The 22,972-nt window shown below is 39.7% G+C and overlaps 1 protein-coding gene across 2 annotated transcripts in view; it reads right to left on the reverse strand.

Moving 5' to 3' along the window:
* dpysl2b (dihydropyrimidinase like 2b) overlaps nt 1-22,972 on the reverse strand; it is a 192,104-nt gene that overhangs the window by 69,148 nt on the left and 99,984 nt on the right. The window contains exon 1 of one of the 2 annotated variants that reach the window (XM_051923479.1): nt 5,995-6,232. The exons of the other annotated variant lie outside the window; for it this stretch is intronic. Coding sequence (XP_051779439.1) covers nt 5,995-6,036 — 42 coding nt within the window. The 5' untranslated portion in view covers nt 6,037-6,232. Of the gene's footprint in view, nt 1-5,994; nt 6,233-22,972 lie in introns of those variants that run through there. 2 annotated transcript variants of the gene reach the window in all.

The raw sequence follows: 22,972 nt of genomic DNA on the forward strand, positions 1-22,972 counted from the left end.
ACTCAAGAATTAATCTGTTTTGAAAGTTAATGTCTTTCCTGTTTTAATTTTTTAGTTTAGTTCTTTTTGCTTTACTTTTACAATGCTTTATTAATTTGTGGTTGATGACTATTACTGAAAAATAACCAGTAAATTAACAAATAAGTCACTTTCAGTCATACTTTATACATAATGCTTAAATTATATAGATAGATAGATGACACGCAAGTACAACTGAGGGAAATAAAACTGAAGTCAAAATGTACACAATTCTTTATTTAGCGAAATTCATTAAAAAAATTACAGACGTGATACACTTGAGTGTTTAGCAAGAGAGCAAATATCAGCCTTTGCCATAAGTGAATACTCATTAAAAGCTTCAAAGCCTAATAAAGCACACCCATTAAAATCTACAATGCTTCTTTGATGAATAGACTCTAACCCTTATTAATGAAGTTTATTTTCAGCAACTGCGTCAACACTTAGTAGTACCAGACCAATGAAGTTTAGATAGCCTGCTAAGGATGTGCATACTGTATGTGGGATGTTTCACAAAGAAAAACAGAAAAAAAGCCCACTTCAGGACAGAACCTCATTTTAAAATTCGAGGAATTTCCTGTTATTTGTGATTTAATCACTGTTTATCCAGAAAGATAAATGGCCATCTGAAGTACTGTATAAAATGTCAAAGATATCAAGCCAATAGCTAAATGTTAACTTCAGTTTCAGTCTGGACGCAATAAAATCAAAATTGGAAGATTCATTTTGTAAGGCGGTCAAGTCCAGCTGGCTAGACATGCCTAAAACAGCATGAAGCTTTTTTTTAAGAATTCAACCAAAATATTTCATTTTCTTCTAATCGAAATTAAAAAAGAAAGCACAACCCTACAATTAATGATTTGACAAATGAGTATCGACTGACTTTTTCGCAAAGAGTGCAATAAATTATAGATAATTCTTTTGTTCCCGTATAGCAATGTAGCTCAAAATCTTCATGTGGTGTTAGTTAACTCAGGAGCTCCTGCAGTGATTTTAAATCTTGCTAGCTACAGAGAAACAGTACCTGGATGTCTACCATTTAGTGTTCCAAAGCCATTAGAAAGCGGTACTTTGTTGGGTTTTTTTTTTTGCCCCCCCTCTCATTACATCCAGCATTTACACTGCAGCCCACTGGAAGCAAACTATGATCTTGGATTGCTACAGATGTCACAAGCTGCATGATGACTGCCAACACAAGTGCGAGAGGAGTTCCATGGCAACGCTTCGCTTAATTGTGGCCAAATACATTTAAGGAATGTAATGCATGCAGAGGTGTAACATTCTGTACTCTTAGCTTTCAAAACTCAATGAACGTTGACAAAGTTGAAGAGTAAATCTGTGCTGCTAAGTACATCAGCAACCACCACAGCCTCTGTTAGCGTCTCTTGTGAAAACTGATAAAAGAATACAAGAACCTCACTCTGCATGTAATGAATCCTAAATAGTACTTCACTCTATTTATACATTAGGCAAACATTTAATTTTAAAATGGTTAATAAAAACCAAGGATCCTGGATTCTATGAAAGCCCACAAACTGAAAAAAACTCTCTCTTTTGAAACCGAAAAGGAAACTTGGATGTTTCTGTTATAATGCCATTTGTCACTTACTGCTGTGCTTCTCAGAGTATTCTGGCTACAGTTGTGCTCAGCACATCTAAACTGGCAAAAACTGAAACAAACTATGAGGAGAATAGAAAATCTAATGCTCTAAATAGTATTATGGACACGGTCCTATCACAACAGTTTTAAATTTACATAAATGTTGTATATCCATTGACCTCCTATTAAAATATTCAGAATCCCTGCCTGTACTTGAGATGTGTGAAAAATGTATTTACATTTGAAAAATATCCATCCAGTCCCCCTGGCCCATATTATCCACTGCAGGGCTACAGAAAGCCAGACAAATCACCAGTCTATAATGGACAAGATGCAAGTGTACCGTCCTAAAAAAATAAAAAATCACAAACATGAAAAACTGACAAGAGAACTGGGAGAAAATCTACAAAGACATAAGGATGGGATAAGGAATCAAACATGAGTTGCCTTAATTTTAACATTGTACAACTGAGATGCAAAAATAATCATGTGTAGCATCATAATTAAAAATTCTAACAAGAAGTATACAATAAACATGACCCTTTACAGTAACAAAAAGGTCCCCCTTTACGTGACCACTGAAAGTGATACAATATTTAGTTTTCCAGATAAGCCCTAAGGCAGAAGAAATCTCACCAATTTTCTTGTAAAAATAAAGAACATTGCTTAAACTCTGGAGGGCAGGTAGGGCTGCTGCTTGACAGAGCCGGTGCCATGCGCTCTGGCCCTATGTCTGGTCTTTGCCCTTATGCAATTTGCCCATGCTACCCATATCCATGTGTATTTTTCACTGGGTACTCAAGTTTTCCTCCCATATCCCTAAAGATGTGCTGTTGATGGATTGGAGACTCTTAATAGGCTCTAATGTGGGTGGGCCCTGCAAGGGACTGGCGTCCTGTCTAGAGTGTTTCCTGCTGTACGTCATGTGTTGCTGGAATTGGCTCTGTATCCATACTGTATGACCCTGAGCCTGACTAAACTGATAAAATGTATATATGCACAAATAAACACTTCTAAACATTCATTTCTAGTGATTTTTTAATGAATTAAAAAAAAAAAATTTATGAAATGAAAAACTTATTTCAGTTATTAAATTTAAACTACCATTTACTGATCTACTGGCACACACACTTCAGTTGATTAAAACATATTTCTAAAATCTCACTAAGTGGTTTTTAAAAGATTTTGCATCTAGCAAGGACCCACTCAAGTTGCAGACTTTCAGTGACCAAAACTAAAAGCGAAGAAAAAAAAAAAAAAAAAAAACACAGCAAGTACACATGTGATAAAAAGTAAACACTGAAGAAAAATTCATTTTGAAATTCTAAGCAAGCTGTATAATAGAAACAGACAAGTGTCCGTTTTCCCTTAAATATTCCATATGCCAGTTATAACAGAATCAAGTTTGAGGAATATGCATCCATACAGGGAGTTCTTTGTTTTCAATTTCATTTTTCTTTGTTTAGTTCATCAGAAAATCACCTAACAAACATTAAGAACACATAGCAAAGAAAGATGATGCCTCTAATATTATGTTGGCAGATCAGATTTCTACTGTCCACAGGGACAACAGCAAAAGCAAAAACAAGCACACAGCTGTCTTTGAAAAGATACCGATGAGCCAATGCACAACTGCTCCCTTTCTCCTTGCCAGTCTCCGCCTCCCTACAGCACAGCTCCATGCACAAACCCTGGGTGTGGGCTCTCAGTGGCACTCCTCTGACACAGCATCTCAGCTGGCAACCTCATCTCCAGACTCACACCATCCTTAACTTCCCTAATAGTATTCTGTCGCTGAACGCCTTCTGCCTAACTATATGAGATTCTCAATAATTGAAAAAGAAAAAAAAAAACGAACACTGTAACATTCAACCAATTAAGTCATTAGATTTAAGGTTTCTTTATTTAGTCATGTTTACACAAGAAAACATGAAATTTGCCTTCTCAGTTGCATCTAATAACAGACAATGAAATAAAACAAACAAATAGAAACAAGACAGGTTAAGGTAAGGCAGTTAGATAATGCATATTTACACCAAAAAAAAAGGTTACAGGATATATTAAAACCTTAATCATTATCTCTGATATTTCTTATTGAAAAGTTGAATGGCACTAGGAAGAAAGGAGTTTCTGGAGCGATTTGTGTGGGTTTTCAAAGCAACTATCCTTCCTGATTTACTGAAGTTTAGTTCTACATGTAATGGATGTCTGTCATCAGTTGAGATGATTTCCAGTTTCTTTAACACTGCCCTCTGACACACACTACTCAAATCATCTACATCAGCCCCAATAACTTTAGCTGCATACTTCATAATCTGCTGGAGCTTTTTTGAGTTTTGGTTTGTCAGACTATTAAACCAGGCAATGAAACTGAAAGTGATCACAGACTGGATCATACTGCGATAAAAGGATAACATGTGGTCCTTGTCTACTTTAAATAGTTTGAGTTTATGGAGGAGAAATAAGCACTGGTTGCATTTAGAGAAAATTTTTTGTACTGTATTAGTATTCCAGTCAAGATTGTTATCTAGGTAAGTTCCTAAGTATGTATATTCAGTCACTATTTCTACCTCCTCCCCCAGAACAACAACACAGATTTCTGTCTCTTAAAATCAAATATTTCTTTGGTGTTTTTTAAATTCAGAGTGAGAGAGTTTTTATTGCACCAGTATACCATGCAGTCCACTTGATTTAGTGGCTTTCATCCTCCCCAGATATGTGTCCTATGAGCATGGTGTCATCAGCATACTTGATAATGGAGCAGAGGTCATTGTTCTGTCTCAGGTCACTTGTGTACAGAGTAAACAGTAATGGTGATAAGATTTAGGCCACACTATATTTGTAATCCATAGCAGTCTAACCATTCAAGTGGAAGTATGTTTAATAAGAAATAACTGAATATTAAGAGCAACAGGAGATCACTGGCACTTGTTTCTATTTCTTCATCAGAATCCAGTGTAAAACATGAAAAGGAATGCCTAGTTTTAATTTTACTGCACAATTCCAATATTAGACAATTAAGTAAACGCTACCAAAAAGGAGTGCAACTGTATATTATGGGAGCAAAGATCCAAATCCAGTTTCAAATTGAATCCTAAAACGTGCTGTACCTGCATACTAAACAGGCGCTTGTCCAATAAAATGCATCCCACCCTCCATCACCCGTTTAACTACAGACCAATACTGCACATGTTAAGAAACAAAGAGAATGGGATCACAGACACAGCCCCACCTCATTCACAACTTGCATTTGTCAGAAGACAAATAAAAGGCTTCACTTCTGAAAAGAACACCCCAAATAGATTTATCAGAAATTCTGTGGTGAATGGGCACGGTTGCCTTTCGGTGAAATACATCTAAATGACAGCTCATTTAGTAAATGTAATACAGTGTAATAAAGCAGAAATAGAAGGATACATTCATTTATGAATAACATAACTTAACTGGGGGGGGGGGGGGGGGGGGGGGGAATTGCATTTAATACACAGACCCAGCCCATTTTCTAATAGCTCCGATTGAAAGGAGACAACTTGGAGAAAAAAATGCCTATTTGGGAGTTAAAAACAAAAACACCTATTTCCGCAATCAGACCAAAAAAATGAATAGCGAGTCAAAGGTCGTGATTTGGCACAACTGATCCCCAAGAATGAGCCGCTGTACGGGGAATGTGGCGCTTGAGCTAATTTGGAGGATGACCTACTTCTTGGGGAATGTCTCCCCTTTCCGCTCTTTGTCCTGCGGCCTCCCTCGGACTGTCCCACCGACGACGTGCATCTTGCCCCCTCCTCTTCCCCCTTCTATCCACAAGCACAACCCGTTCCAGAACCGAAACGCCATCATGACACAAATCACTGGCTGCGGCGGTGCTGACCAGGAGGGCAGTGGCTCCATCTGCCGCTCCCCATTATGCTGCCCATCCGCTTTCCTGCATTCGCCATTATCTCTACTGAGCGGATAAAGCACACAAACACAGGGCAGTCCCCATCCCCTTATCTTTACAAAAAATGAATCACAATATCGGTATGATGCACAATGAAGCAAGCAGAGCTCTGAACCTGAACCGCGCTTCTCGAACAATGCCAAAGCTAGCGGGCGGGTGCGGTGCATCTGTCGTTGTTGTATGCCGCTTTCCGTGGTTTTCCGGCAAAACCGGGCGCAGACGCTGCGGTTTGTCACTTCTGCAAACCGTTTTAATTTTCCCGTTATTTTCTGGCGGCTATAACGGGATATCCTAACGAAGAGATAAGCGATGGAAGCGGGCCGTTGCTTTCACTGATGCGCGTGAACGAGAACAGAGACAGGACGAGACGCGGTGCAAGTCAAACCAAGCGGGAGCACAAAGACACACCTGCTGCTTCCACGGCCCCGGAACTCACCGTGATGCGGGGGATGTTCTTCTTGCCCTGGTACCCAGACATGATGTCGTGCACTCTTCGCTGCTTAGCACTCCGCTCCGCCCTTGTCTTGCACTGCACTGGTCTCCTCTGCTGGATCGAGAGATCTGCTACGCTGCACGCCTACTCGCTCACTGCCCGTCTTCTCCACCGCCGCGCCGCGCTTCGTTCTGCTGCACCAACGCGCGCCGCCAGACAGAGACAGACTGGAAGCAGAAGCGTAGGCCTACGCGCATGCGCCGGGCCCCTCCCAGTTGAAGAGGGCGGAGGTAGAGGGGGGGAGTGGAGGTAGTGGTGGACTGAGGCTGGAATGAGAGCCGTCAGCCGCTTCCTCCTCTTTCAAAAGCACCAGCAGCCGGGAGAGAAAGAAAGGAGGAGTTCATTTCTGCCAATGTGTCCATTTTTAACGGCCCCATGTCAGACACGATTATTTTTTATTATTTGAAAGTCTGCATTTTTATTGGACCCGTGTGCATCGACATTGCTTACCAATGATCGGCGGCACCCATCTGTTTCTTTGGATACCATGACGTTATATCAGACGGCGCCGTGATGAATGGCTGTCCGAGATATGCTGATGATGCTGCTATCGACATCTCCCAGGTAGAACCACAAGGGCTGCAGAGCGGCGCGCACAAAGAACAACGCTATCCATTGGTCTTGATGAGTGCTTGCTTTGCAAGGCAAGGCAGGCATATTTTATTTTATGGTTTATAATTTGAAAATGTTTTGATACCTCATTGATAAATGTTGGGCGCACATGTGCCTTAAATTGACTGAATGATACTATGAAAGATGGAAGCGACATAGGTGGGCTTGGGAGGCCCTTCTGGAGTTAGCATGTTCTCAATTACAATGGCATCAATGCATACTGTAAAAAATGATTGTTCAGTCGAGGGATAATTAATTCTAAAGTGGCCTGGAGCGGAAAAGTGTGCACTGCACATCCTGTCTAGGTTTGGTCCACCCTGCAACGCTATAATTTAAATGCACGTTCATAAAATGGATGGGTGATGCACCATACATAAAGCAGAGCAAATTTTCCTGCAGTTATTGTACAGAATTTATTTGTAAAATACTAGTACAGGAGGTGCGCCCAGTTTAGTAACACCATTCCATCCAGTGCTAGCACCTGTTTTATGTCCAGAGTTGCCTGTATAGTTTCCTATTCACTGCAATGCTGTGTTGGGACCTAACAAGGTTTGAAAGTGTGAAAATGGACAGATTTGATTTTTACAATTTAAGACAGTCCTTCTTTAGGCATCTGCTGTACACTCTTAAAAATAAAGGTGCTAGAATAGTTTGTTAGAGTAGTCGTTGAATAATTTTTGCTTCCCAAAAGACTCATTCACATGAAGGCTCCAGAAAGAGCTCCATACAGTAAATAACCATGAATAGATGGCAAAAGATTTGTGAATATCAATGGCTCATAATTTTAAAAGGACTTTTGCTGCATACTTACAACAACACAGGCTAACTTCAGGTTTTGTTAATCTGTCAGTGTCCTGCTAGGTAGAGTATCATACACTAAAGATTTCATGTTTCTTCTACATATTAGGAAGTTTTTCAAAGCACAAAGAACCCTTCCCAGAATGAAATGGTTCTTTGTCAAGCAATGAAGCTATGAGAAACCACACAACCCAGTAAAGAACCATAAAGTGCCAATAAAGACATACTATTTTAAGAGTGTTGGGCAGGTCGTTTGATCGCCAATTCCTCCATTGTATTCTGTCTTCTGATCTACTTTTCACTTCTTGGTGTGATTTACCATCTTTCAGATAACATGTCCTGCCTTGGCATTCCTCTTGATTTCTTTCTCCCTAGTTTACCCCCCAGCTCTATTTTCAACAATCCATTTCCTCTTAGTACTGTTCTTTTGACACCTTCATACTGTTTCCAGTATGTGCCTTTCTTCACCATCCCTAATCTTGCACTTTTTCATTACAGAATGTATCCATCCAAGTGAACTTTTCCATCCTTCTCCTCAGCCAGAGTTCAGATGCTTCAAATCTATTTATATCCCCCTTCCTAATAGTCTTTGTCACAGCTTCATACAATGCAACACTCCAGATTACTGTTTTTAACATTGTTTCCTTTGGGGTTCTATACATTCTCTTTGCTAGCAGTTTTCATTTCACATTGAAGGGCTGCTTTTCCCATGTGTGTACATATTTGTCCTCTTTCTCACATCTTCCATTCCTTGACAGCACACTTTCCAAATATTTGAAGCTGTCCACTTCTCCCAAGAAGTGCTCTCCAGTTCTTATTGTTAATATTCATTGTTCTTTCTTTTGTTACGCACATCACTTTTGTTTTTGTTATTTTGATCTTCATTCCATACTTCTTACATGTCATGTCATTTCCTAACCCGCTTAATCCGAAGAAGGGTGACAGTGTTTGGGCTGAAACCTTTCCAAGCTATCATTGGGTACAAGGCAGGAACAAACACTGCAGAGGGTGCCAGTTCATCGAACGACAAACATACCATTACCCCAAACACACACTGGAGCCAGTTCACCTGATCTGCATGTGTTTAGACAGTGGAAGGAAACCCACACAAACACATGGAGATCATTCAAATCCCACACAGCAAGGACCTGGGATGCAAACCCTGTTCTCCTTACTGCGACACAGCAACGCTACCACTGCTCCACTATGCTGCACCTCCTTACTTCTTACATGTGTAATCCCAAACTTAGTGGTTAAATCCAGTGATTCCCAAACTCAGTCCTGATGCTGCGTTGACATGCTCTTGGACTATTCAGAGCTCCTGGTTGTGAGTTTTCACCTTTCTACTTCAGTACATTCACATTGGTTTCCGCTTGAACTATTCATAAAAATTAGAGATTGCTGTTAATTTGTTACTCGGTCTGCCAAAAGTAAGATAAATAGCATTTGTTTTGTGGAAATTAAGAGAAAAATAAACATATTAAATATTTATATTTATATTTAACTTAGCTCCAAAACCATACTGTTTTTTTCAACCAGAAAATGCCATTTCAGGCTGACTAGTTATATGCTGTATTTTAAACAATGGACTAAGGTGAAAGGTCAGGGTTACGTCACAGCTCAGACAATTCAGGTAGCTTTGTTTTGTCTAAATTGTTTGAGCTGTAATTCCGAGTTTGTCAAGTGTTCACGTGGCATTTCCAACTTGACAACTCAGATTTAGCATCTGTCTGAGAACACATGAACACAGCATAAGGACTCACAGTGGCTGCAGGTTTTTGTTCCAACCAGATTCACAATCAGTCATAATAATTTATAATAAATGATCTCAATAATTTAGCTTTTTTTTTTACTTCTCTTATTCTGTAGAAAAGCACAGAAGTGTCATTTTTACATTTATAAAACGTAGAAATATATCTTCTTTTTCTAAAGCTTTAAACACTTAAATCTCTTTTGTTGTTTTCTTATTATTTTGCCCTCTTTCTGTGTAGTTTGCCCCCTTCATTGTATCCCAATTTAAAAAATTAAAAACAACTAGAGCAGACACCCCGGTAAACAACACTAAATGGTGAAAGGCTACAACTATTTCAGAATCTGACACATTAATTAGTAAATAATGAATTAAAAAACCAGAACACCTGGAAAATCAGAATAAAAGATAAAAAATACACTATTCCCATATAATAATAAAATATTAATTAAAAAAATACCAAACTTAAGAAAAAAAATAGAAATTACCAAACTTAGTTTGGTAATATCTACATTGACCCAAAAACACAGAAACTGGGAAATAGCAGCTCACTTCATTAGGCATAGAGTCCAATTAAAAACAGGAATTGTTTGGAATAAAAACCTGAAGCCACTGTGGAGTCCCCAGGACTGAGTTTGGGAACCATTGCTCTAGCCTTCTTTTAGTGAGTATCCTCAGAACTCTGATATCATCTTAATTATTTTTTATAACAGATTAGTTTTAAGATATTGTATATTCTGCCAAAATGGAAGGTAACTTGCAGTATTCTTTAAGTATCTCAAGCATCTCCAAGGTTAGTCTGTGTTAAAGTAAGTGACATTCACTCTTTAATTGCTTCTTAAGTATCCCACTGCAGCAACACTGCACACGTGAGGCACTGTACAGCAAGCAATAGCATTCATCCAGTTCTTAACCCACTACATTCAAATCAGGGTCACAGGGCATTAGAGCCTGTCCTGGCAGCAGTGGCATGCACAGACCTTTCAGTGGCTCTTTTCAAGACAGATTTTGTTGCATTTTAACCCTGAACGCAAATTAATGCCAACTTTTATTTCTGTTATTTTAATTATACAGGACATTTGGTCATAGGTTCAGGGCATTATAATATTCACAAAATGGCAAAACATGTTTTTTCCATTATTGCTGATTAGACTATCAGAAAGGACAGAACACCTCCGACTACTGTGCATATTCAGTACTTCATTTACCTAATAAAACACATCTTAACACGACAAATGGGAAAATAAAAGAATTTCTGTAACATTTTCATGAAATACCAAATGGACCTTGACAGCATTCGTTCACATGATAAGTACATCAAATCAAAGATTATTTTCCTCCACAAATGGCCTATTGTGTTTCAGATATTCAGGAAGCCACTGGTCATTTGGTACCACAAGTTACCATTCTTTTTTGTGTATTAGATTTTCAGCAAGAAAATCATTATGATTTAGAACCCTGAAGTGCAACGTAAAATGATTTTATATACAGTATGCCGAAAGTTATGTAAAGGACCGCTGTTTCACAATCCAGTCTGAATGCCAGAAATATGAAGTGATCTGTACAATTTATAAATGGCGAAAATCTACATGAAATAACTGACTTTTTCTATTGTGGTTCAGACGTGGTGATAGTCCATTTTTCAACAAATATTTCAAACCCAAACACACTTGCTGAATTACACCAAATAACACAATTTATTTATAACATAAGGATAATAAAAGATAGATTCATGCAAGTATATATATATATATATATATATATATAGATATAGATAGATAGATAGATAGATAGATAGATATGTAAACAAAGGACAAAAACATCACAAAACATAAATTTATGCTAGCTTAGTTGAACCTTTTCTCTCCCATACAAAAAATGCATATAACTTATGAATTCTGATCTTTCAATTCATGTGGCCAAGATGGATAAGTTCTTAAGTTAGTTAAAAAGTTTCTAGTGCCTGTACCATGGAGGTGGCACTGATTTCCTCATCAGTAGTTGTGATGCCCAGGTTCCCTGCAGCTGACATCATCTCCTCCTTGAACTTGGACATCAATAGTCATGACCAGGATGGCTTGAGCCATAAGGACTCATAACAATAAATAAGATTGGTGCATTAGTGTATTGCATTTTTTATTGTCCTTCTTGAATTTATCTACAAACGTTCCCGACATGTGCAAAAGTGCAGTGCAATTCACAATTCTTTAGTCAATAAATGTTTCATATAACCTCTTTGCATATGAGGAAGCTAAAAGCAATAAATAAAGCCAACAGATAATTCTTGAAAACCAAGGACAAAACCAGGATCCAAATTGGTCTTTAGCTCATCTTTCTAGTGCTGCTGTCTCTCTTGTCCCTCTCTCTCTCTGTTCTTGCTGTGCTCCCCCAACTCTTGGGTATACTCCGCAGAGGTGAGACACCAGTGACAGCAGCCCTCAAATGACTCCCATCCTGACCACCTGTCCATTGATATCTTTTGGGAGGCATTGAGCCCAACTTCCTTGTACTCCCCCCATCCCTTGGTGTCTTCAGGACCCTTGGAGTTTTCGATTGCTTCTATTCTCTGCTAGTCAGCAGGAGCAATACGGTCAGCCCATGGAATGCCTCTCACTCAGTTCCTTCGTGGTGCTTCCCTGAAAGCTTAAACACATTGGCCCCCAAATGATTCTTTTCCCTCTCTCTTTCCTCATCAATTTTTGCTCAATTTCATTTTTGCTTTCTTTCTTCTAGTGTACTCGGCCTCTCTTTATATAGTTGTGGTTGCAGGTGCTGCTTTCATTAACAACCCACAGAGTGTCAATGAGCAAACCGGCTGAATTGATCTTATTTGCACTTTGCGGCCACACAGCTACACTACTTCATGCACGCACACCCATCAAGCTCAAGTTATACTGTTTTTTTTTTTTTTAAAAACCACACTGCCATGGACCCCTAACACACTTCACCACACTAGCCTGCCCATGTTTACCCCACCCCCACATGCAGTGTATGTGTGTATGAGAGATTCTACTTTGAACTTCCTACTTGATTTAGGGAGAGAAACTCATAACAGCTAGAACTCACCCTTCACAAAGGTTATTACTTTTTCAGTTACAGTGATACCAATGCCATAATACATTAGCTGCTTTTATCCTCACTACTAAGTCACAATTAATAGTTTTCGGTACCAAAGTGGGTACACTTATGGTTTGCTGTAGGCGATGCTTTGTTCCTTTCTTGATTGGCTTGATCCAGCACACATGGAAAGATCTTCAGTACACTCTTCTTTCTTTGTTCAGGAGCTCTTCTCCTTCTTCGCCTTGCTCGCACATTCTGACGGTAGTACAATACTGCATGTATTAAGATCTCTCAGTAAGAAAAACAAAAGAAAAATAATAGTACAATTTTTCTTTCTTGGTGTTGTCAGCTTTTGGGTTTTATAGCAACATCTTCCTTTTGGACCCCATGTTCTGATAGATTATAATGACTTCATCTTAGTAATTGTATCTTTCTTGGCAGAATCAGAAGATCAGACAGCCATTCTTGTCTACACAGATTTCTAAGTTTGGACTTAAGCAAGTTGAGCTTAGCAAGACATCCTTCATCAGTTTTTGTTGATAGAGGCAATGTGGCCTAGATTTTCAGCAACTGAAACCATGTTGGAAACACTAAATTAGCATCAAACTCTTTGAATATACCCAGCATTACTTGGGTGCTATTCTTTGGGCAGGTGTATGCTGAAAAAAGTACTCTCAGCTCTGTCAACAGACCCGACTGAGCTTGACTGGCATGGCCAAATCTGAAATGCAAAATCGGTTTCTCACTTTTCTTCTCAGAGTGTGCAGACACAGAGATGCCTCTCACAAGCACTCCTAGTTTTCCGTTGTCTTGCTTGGTTGCAGTGTATTTGAGTTTATAGGCAGAAAATGCTGTGCACTGTGAAAAACAGGTTTTGTGTAAACCCCTAATATTAATAAGTGAGTAGAGATGCATAAGTATAACAAGCCAACCGGAAAATCTCATGTTATAGCCAAAGTGAATATGCACAGCTTGTGTGAAGAAATAAAAGCTACCTTTTGCGTCATAACAAAATATAAATCAAATGACCAGCATGCAAATATCAGTCATACATTTTTTTATAAAAACAATAACAATAATTATCAAAGACTATATTTTATTTCCATCTGGGATAGTAAACTGTAGCCTGCCTGGCGTTACCAAGTCACAGTATTTATTGCTGCTTTTTCTTTGTTTCTTACAACGAAAAGGAATATCAGAAGTAGTCAGTTAGGTCCTAATAGGTGAAAAGGGCACTTGAGCCACTGTTGCCACCCATTTGTGTATACTCCTGACTGACAGACATGGTTGGGTACAAGGCATTGAGCAACAATGGGCAGGACATAAGTTAAGCTAAGCCACTTGCCTGTGAAGATTCATACTTCATTCTGTATTTATCATTCTTCCATCCATTTCCTGAGCTATCTATTTCAATTCAAGATTTGGGAGCAAGCCTTCGATATGCTGACCCTCACTTCTCTATCAAGTAGGGTACTGATTCAGTTGTTCCAGGTCATTCTGAGTGCATGTCCAGGGGCCCTAAATGGTATAGGATCTTTCCTTTTTGAAACAATGGAGTATCTGTGAGCACAAATAACCATGGGGAGACTTGATAAAGCAAAATAAAGAGTTAGAAACACCACGCTGAATTAAACGTCCCAGTGTCTACATGCTACATTTGAAGAAGTGTAATTAACACTCTATTAAGTAGATAAGTCATCCAGAGGGCCTGTCTTAATCCAGCCTTGAGTTGTTCATTTTTTGTCTTTCAGTACTGAGGACTCTATTTTTATTAACTGGACACCTCTTTTCACACTAATCAGTGATGCTCACTATTGTTAGGACAATGTCTTTATATTACTTGTACACCACCCTCATCATTCAGTATCTGGGCAACATCCGCTCTTCTTAAGATTTGAAATCCTTTTTCATCTCCGTCACTTGAATAGTGGCCATTTTATTAGTTATAGTTCAGCTTCCTAGCGTCAGACTTTGACTTCAGCACAGACTCAATTCTGTGGGATCCAATGAGGTATTCTGTGGGGTACGATGAGATATTGGAAACATTCCATAGGGATATTGGTCCATGATGACAGGATGACATCACGCTGATCCTTTAGATTTAACAGCCACGTGTTCATACTAAGGACCTCCAGCCCCTCCTCATCCCAGAAGTGTTCTTGTTTAACTGTGTCTGGGAACTGGAATGCGTGACACCCCTAACTGCCATAACACAAAATATTTCTTCATAAGAAGAACTTTGGGCTTCTCTGTATTCTATTGCAACCCAGAAGGCAGGCATGATAATGCTAACCACAATTTCCACACATACATTTTTTGTGCCCTTTAACTTTGAACACATATTAACCAGGAAGAACGAGAATCACAGTGCCATCCTTGTACTGCACAGCAGCTTAATTACAAATGTCGAAGATTCTGCTTGAGGACTGTAATTTGACTGCTTTGAAATGCAACACTCGGTTAAGACTAATGCTTGCTTTTCCGTAATGCCATAATCCTTAGCGGGTTTGCTCATCATGGTTTCCCATGCACTGTATACTGTTTATTGTCTGCACTGTTTAAAGCTTCAGAGTTTCCATTGGTTTTTAAGGTGTTATGTCAGTTACTCCATTTATGCCCATTACATCAAATAATGCAGGGCTCCTATATCTTTCTCAGTAGCAATTTAAATGTATTATGTTTAAACTTATAGAAAATACAGGCATGCTGTTTAGTTCATGTTTATATTCAAATTACTATCCTTCAGCAATCATTTAGAATTTCCAGATGTAATGTGCTGGCAACCCAGCTATCGTGGATTACTTCCTTGTGTCTCCAGCTGCCATAATAATGCCATAAAGGCTCCTGAAGAAGATAAGATGGCGTGAAAATGTAGAAATGGAGGTTGAGGCATTTTTAATTTACGAATAGCCAGGCAGATTTGAGGAGTGCAGTCCCAGATGTAAGCTTTTACAAAATTGAAGAAATGTGTAATGGTAAAAGACCTCCTTCTAAAAGTTCCACCCTAAATCATACATGTCAAGTGTCTTTCTGCTAACACATGTTGAATTCCAGCTTTCTACAAAGCTGTTATCCTTTTTAGTCTTAGAAGCCTTAAAACTTTGTGTCTAAAACAAGGCTGGGATGAAAACTACATAAATGTAAAAAAAGAGCTCTAAGCAATGAACAAGTTATCACCACCAAACTTCTCCAGATACGATTTATTTTTCTGCGTTTTGTACACTAACACAAATAATGGATTTACTCAGAAGCAGTGGTCCAATTTATATAAAAGGTGTCACGCAAGATAAGTTACTATTAAAGGCCCAAACAGTGGGCTCACCAAACAAAAACAGTAACTGGATGTGATTGAGATCACACAGTGGCCTAGGCACAGATGTGCTGCCTCCATGACATGTTCATTAGTCACATGAACCACTGAGCTGGTCTGCCGCAGGCCAAATCCTGCTTTGTACCAGGATAGGCTCAGGCCCTCTTTCAAATATTTTTTGTATTAAGTGTGTTGGTTAGATGATTTATGTTTGTGGAGCTGAGAGGTCAACTTTATACACTACAGCTCGTATTGGTCATACAGATGAGATACCTGGTCAGAGAAAGCTCTCAAACCCACTGAGAAGCAGAACATAACCACAGGAGGGCCAACAGATCTCATGGCAGGCTATCATGACCCTACTGAAATGCCATAACCTACACCAAACTGTCAGGATACTCCTCATACCTTGAACCAACGACTTACAACAATGGGACTCTATTTAATGCACATATTAAAATGTCTGTCATTGACTCCTGCCATTACCAGCTGTGTCTGCACTTGTATCGGGTCATCTCTAGAGTTCTACGTCTCCCTTTGGGATGATTCATCTAGAGCTGCACATGAAGATAGCATATATGCCAATGGTGCATTCTGGCACACTAACAGAAGTGTAGGTATAACAGTGTACCCATGACAGCCTCTCCAGCTTTTTCAAGCTCAGTCTAATTAACTGATAATCTGTTACGAAGTCCATGTTACTATCACATAATAATAGGATTTCATGGTAAGATTTTCCAAGAGCAAAATGCTTGATCATGCATTGCAGCCCTCTGTTGTGAAAGCCAATGTGAAGTTAGTACTGTAGAAACAGAACCTGTACAATATTATCACATGCCAACCATAGTCTGCTCTACAGATTCCGCGGACTACTCTCTTTGTGACTACTGGATTTGCCACAGAACATCATTTAACATCACATGTTACAATGTACATACGATTGTATTTCCACGTTACCTAATATCAAAATCCATCATGTATTCATGTGGTCCTATTTTTGGCCAATAAATCATTTTGTGTCCTGATTTTGTAATAATTTCTTACTCTTCTTCTCATTCATACGCTCCCTGAAACAAATATTTCTTTTGTTACAAATTGTTTATAGATTATTTGCTGTGTAAGCCTGTGCTGTAAAAAGCCCGGGGTCCTAGAAACTATTGAAATCGTCAGAAAAAAAACTGAAATGTACAGATATTGTGGTGATATCAGGTAATTGAAAGGAACTACTCTGGGCATCTCTCTCTTAGAGGAGGTTTCGTTCTGCCGATGTGCTCGCCTCACTTGTTTATTAAGCGGCTAAGCGAGTGTCTGTTTCTTCCAAGGTTTCGTTTTGCTGACTTGCTCGCCTTGCTTGTGCATTTGCTTAAGCGAGTTTCTGTTTCCTCGGAGGTGGAGCCCTTACCCCGACTCCACCTCAAACTTCCGGGCCGGACAGGCAGACACACACACTTCCACATGTAGACGTCTATATATAAGACTAGGAACATATAAACCATCCCACTGCTTACTCCCATTTAGGGCTGGAAGGGCCAAAGCGTATCCTGCTAGCCCCTGGATGCAATGTTGGAACAAACCCTGCATTGCAGGGCACATTAGGAAACGCCCCAACACAGGACAAATTTAGAGTCACCGGTTAAAATAACACACAATTCTGGATATGGAAGACAAAACTGGAGCATACAGAGAAAAATGTCTGACAGACAATGTGCAATCTTTGCAAGGACACTGCTTAGGCTGGGATTTGAACCCAGGACCCTGGAACTATGAGGCAGGAGTGCTAACCACTGTGCCACTGTGCTCATACGCCAGGGATGTCTGAAAGCTGAAACAGAAGACTGTTAGTTAGGCCAGGCTTACTGGGACCTTTTAAGGTCAGTCTCTTAGGATGTGTGACATGAACTCCTCTGCACTGGTGTAATGATACGGAATGTGATCATAGTCTACTACACTACATGAAGAAGGTTAATTCCATCAGTGAGGTATAGGATACAACACACTGTACTTTCCACTAATGTTTATACAAGAGACTCTGGGTAGTTTTAGCATAGATAAATCTGAAAAAGGAGTGCTTAGTCCAAAAGAGAGCCTAAGTCTGGAAATGAGCTCCAGAGGATGTCCTCCCCACCACCCACACCCGTAGCACTAGACACACCACACTGCTGCCATTATGCAGATCTTAAAATTGGTCTCCGTCATAGCGCTAGAACTGGAAAAAATGAAACAGATTACTTCCTGTGTTTACAGATGCTTGAGGAAATAACTAAGAGCTACCATGGCCACATCAGCTCACTGGCATTCATTTCTAAAATGTATAATAGCAATGGAAAAGTGCAGACACCAAGTGCAGAGGAGTTCATAACATGCCTGAAAAAGTTTTTTGAGGTTCCAATACATTTAGCAAATCAAGTATCCACTTGAGCTACATTGTATTGAATTTACTCTATTTTCAGCACACTACTAAGGAAGAGGGAATCTCACTAAACACATTTCTGTTTGTCTCTTTCTATTGATAAATATCTGATGTTGATTGGCTTAAAGCCCGTATGATGCCCGCTGTTTGAACAGTAATTCCCAATCCTCATTTGCCACTAAGGAGTTAAATTTAAAACCACAAAACTTACTGCATCAGGTGACACAGGGTATGCCTGAAATATTACTGTGCGCTAAGGAATGTTTGCCTGTTCGTGTAAAGTCTGCTGAAGAAAATCCACAAATCAGGGTTGCTGGGGAACTGTGGCATATCGCAGCAGCACAAGGTGCAAAGCAGATTGGGACACCAGTCTATCACTGGGTGCACACCTGCCATGTCTTTGAGATGTGGAAGGAAAACTGTAGAACCTGGTACTACTCAGATAGAGACTAGAGTCACACTGAGGACTCCATGCTGTGTTTTGAAAGAAGAGTGACAGCAAAACTGCAAATTGACAAAATGATGGCAGTATTACAAAAAAAAAAAAAAAAAATCAGAGCGTCAGGACACTTTAACACCAAGAATACTAGAACAACTCTACCCTTTTAAACCTGTTGTTATGAAAGTCCCACAAAATATTCAAAATGCCCACTGGGGGGGGGGGGGACCATTAACACAACAAGAGTGTATGTGGAATTTTTATACTGTAAATAAAATGATTTATGTTAACAAAAGGCTCTATTAAGCAAAATTAAGCTCCAGGGAACACAAAGGCACAGAAGGCAATGCTTTCAAAATAGGCAATCCCAAAAGTGATCAAAGTCCTAACACAAAATCCAAAGAGTGGCTCCAGAAATACACAGAGCAATAGATACAGAAGGACTCACCACCACTACGAGCACATTCAATGAACTGCAAGGGACTATGGGTTTTTAGATACAGAAGGACTCACCACCACTACGAGCGCATTCAATGAACTGCTCTCATCCTACCAACGCTTCACAGCCTTTCCTGTTCGGAACTATATATTATATATTGCACAACCTGGGCCACTTTATAAAGCGTGTATTTACATATGATGACGATATCATTTTTAAGATGAAATGCAGCAAAGTATGTTGATTATATTATACAGATAAAACTTTAACTTTAACTACATGGTGCCGCAGCGCTAGCGAGCTTGAGCTTCGTTCACCGATTGTTCCTGCCTCGCATTGTATTCATGCTGTGGCTGGCGCGACACTGGAAGGATAGATGGATAAAATAATTAAATATTACGAAAATATTTCGATGTTCCTTAAACGTTTTGAAGAATCAGCGTTCTAAGCTTACAGATGGCTTAACGTCTATTACAGAGCTGATTGTGTGGCGATTGGGTATTTGGAGAAAGAAAGAAAGCATTTCATTGAAGGTCGCGCATGGTGCAGCAAGCATCTTGCTGTAAGACATGAACAATCACTACGCCACCATGTTCCCATGTTTAATAACATGCTTTAACTTATATCATCATGAAAATGATATCACATACAGTAATCCCTCCTCCATCGCGGGGGTTGCGTTCCAGAGCCACCCGCGAAATAGGAAAATCCGCGAAGTAGAAACCATATGTTTATATGGTTATTTTTAGAATGTCATGCTTGGGTCACAGATTTGCGCAGAAACACAGGAGGTTGTAGAGAGACAGGAACGTTATTCAAACACTGCAAACAAACATTTGTCTCTTTTTCAAAAGTTTAAACTGTGAGAACAAAGCAAGCAGTCAAAAAAAAAATCAATAGGGCTTTTTGGCTTTTAAGTATCCGAAGCACCGCCGGTACAAAGCTGTTGAAGGCGGCAGCTCACACCCCCTCTGTCAGGAGCAGGAAGAGACAGAGAGAGAGAGAGAGAGCCACAGAAAAACAAAGTCAAAAATCAATACGTGCTCTTTGAGCTTTTAAGTATGCGAAGCACCGTGCAGCATGTCCTTCAGGAAGCAGCTGCACACAGCCCCCCTGCTCACACCCTACGTCAGCGCAAGAGAGAGAGAGAGAGAGAGAGAGAAAGTAAGCTGGGTAGCTTCTCAGCCATCTGCCAATAGCGTCCCTTGTATGAAATCAACTGGGCAAACCAACTGAGGAAGCATGTACCAGAAATTAAAAGACCCATTGTCCGCAGAAACCCGCGAAGCAGCGAAAAATCCGCGATATATATTTAAATATGCTTACATATAAAATCCGCGATGGAGTGAAGCTGCGAAAGGCGAAGCGCGATATAGCGAGGGATCACTGTATACTTCTCAGTATTTTAATTATTCAGAGAGCTGTAATATTACGAACGTAATGGATTCTGTGTCCTGTCGGAGGAAGAGCACGTAGTGATTCAGGCACATAGAGCACATATAAGATCAAATACACAAGAAAGCATTTAATGTGCTACTTTAGTTATGATGGGATTTGAGAAACTAGTAAATTAAACGATTTTAAGATGAAGTTTATGATGTTCTACTTTAATGACAAAATAAACTACGTGATTAAAGTGGAAATTTCGAGATTAAAGTTGACATTTCGTGCCTTTTTCACACTGTGTGCCTTTTTTTTTTCACTGTACCCTAATAAGCTTTCATATGACACTCAGACGGTGGGCTACAAGTCGCCTTTTCACGGCGACTTTGATATGTGACAACGTTTTTATTTCAGGCACTGTGCGACTTTGTGAACTTGAGCTTTCGAGTTTCTCCAACACGCTATGTCACTCGATCAACTTCCTTTTGTTGCTTATATAACTGTTTAAACCAACAAATAGTAAGTTTTTCTTTGCCTCCATTTGGTATTCGCTGAAATTCTTCCATTTTTCCTCGTACTTTTGCCATTGCCTTTTCACAGAATGCTGGGCTTAAGGGCTATTTATATTGATTTGCATATTCAAAGAGGCGTAATTCTGGGAGGAGTTGGGGAGGGACAGCAAGCGTGTGCACGTGTGTTTATTTCCACGCTGAGTGGGATTTATGTAGCGGAAGAACGTGGAAGTTGGCGAATGCACAGATTCCTGCATCTGGATTTGTCTGTGCATAAGCACATTTCGGCTTTTGTGCTTACGTCATGTTATAGTGCGAATTCTACGCACGGCGTTATGCATGAGGCCCCTGGTCATCTGTGAATAGCAACCTGGTGGTAACTAATGGTTGACAATATGGCAGCATGTAAACAAATCAAAATTGGTTTCTGAAAAGACATGTAAATTAGACTATCAAAAAACAAAAACAACACTAAAATTACTGTCAGAAATGAATTCCCAACCTACAAAATACTGTATATACAAAATATCCAGTGACTAACAAGGGAAAATGCTACAACAATTATCAAAACAAAGCAGAACATAAGACAATTCTCATGAGGAAAAGCAGCATAGAAAGTCATATAAGATGGCAGTGATTTGTTTGGATGGAGTCATGGAAGAGATAGTGCCTGTCCTGCTGCAATCAGCCCTGGAATGTTATCTTCCACTCAAGCATACAACCACATACATAGACACGTAAGTGGGTGATAAACTGGTTGATCTTGTCTACCAAATGAAATTCATTTTGCGGTATGGATTACAAAAAAAAATGTTACTGGCATGAAAAAAGTGAATTTGCAAACACAATTAAATGTATCACAAAATGTGTAAATTATTGCATACAAAGTATAGAGGTATATTAGTGTCTTTGTATATACATTTCTGTGTGAATTGTGCATAATAAGTCAGTCTATCCGTTTACAAACATTACCCAGAGCGATGTGCAGTTCAACCTGATTGGTGTGTATGATGCCCTAGGTGTTCGCAGCCTTGGCATCTTCAGTGTCCCGGGACATTGATAGTCATGTAGACGGACGGACGGACAGACAGATGTTCATAATGGCACTCAGTCTTGTTTTAATTTTCTCCTTTGCTACGACCTCCAGGGGTCCAGAGTGTGTCCCATAACTGAGGTTGTCCTTTTAATTAGCTTGTTGATTCAGTGGGCCTCACTTGAAATGATGTTACCTGCCGTCTCCTAAGGAAAAAGAGCCTTCTCTGCTCTTTTTATATAGGTCCTCTGTGTTCTGAGACCAGTCCAACTTGTCATTAATGTGGACTCCAAGTACTTGTGGAAGTGGACCGCCTGTACATCCACTCCTTGAATACTGATCGGACATAGAGGCAGTTTGGTTTGGCAAAACTCAATAACCAGTTAATTCGTTTTGTCGATACTCATTTGCAGACAATGTACCGAGATGGACTAGAACAATGAGGACACAAATGACAAGTCTGATACAAAAAGTGCTTAGTGTTTTTTATTAAAACAAAAAGTGTCCAAAACAGAGTGTAGTGCCTAAAATAATAAATAAATAATCCATAAAATCAGTGCAGTGCGAAAAGATAAAAACCAATAGATAAGTTCGAGAGACAGTAACAAACCAGTCGGGGTCAAACTTCCAGTTTCCTGTGATCCACTCTCCATTCCCACTGATCACATACAGGAGTCTGAGACTCCAACAAATGCAGTCAACTTTCTGACTTTAGCCCTAGACAACTCTGGTGGCAAACTCAAAAACCATCTGAGTCTGGCCCCCTCATTCTGGTACCTTCATAGGTCCACCAGGACCCCTACTGCCTTCAATAACTCCAGCTCCCAGCTGCTCAGCAGGATTGATCTGCCCCAGAAACACCATTCCTCTCACTTCCCACAGGGTGTTCCCGACTGCCTCTCCTCCACTAAACACCACTAGTCTGATCATGCCATCTTCCTCTCTCTTCTTCCCAATTTTCTATTCCCTTTTCGTTCTTTTTTATTTTTTTCCCCTTTCTATACTCTTTGTGAGTGCAAGTGCAGTAAAGCTCCATGGAGTTCCACTGCACTTACAGCTGCATGGATTTCCTCCCACAGACCTACACTTACAAGGTGTGACCTGCACTATTTTAAAAAATAACCTGCACACACTCTGATCCACCACAGACCTCAGACACACTTGTTTCTCCACAG

Source organism: Erpetoichthys calabaricus, chromosome 1 (genome assembly GCF_900747795.2).
Source record: "Erpetoichthys calabaricus chromosome 1, fErpCal1.3, whole genome shotgun sequence".
NCBI classification, from domain to species: domain Eukaryota; kingdom Metazoa; phylum Chordata; class Cladistia; order Polypteriformes; family Polypteridae; genus Erpetoichthys; species Erpetoichthys calabaricus.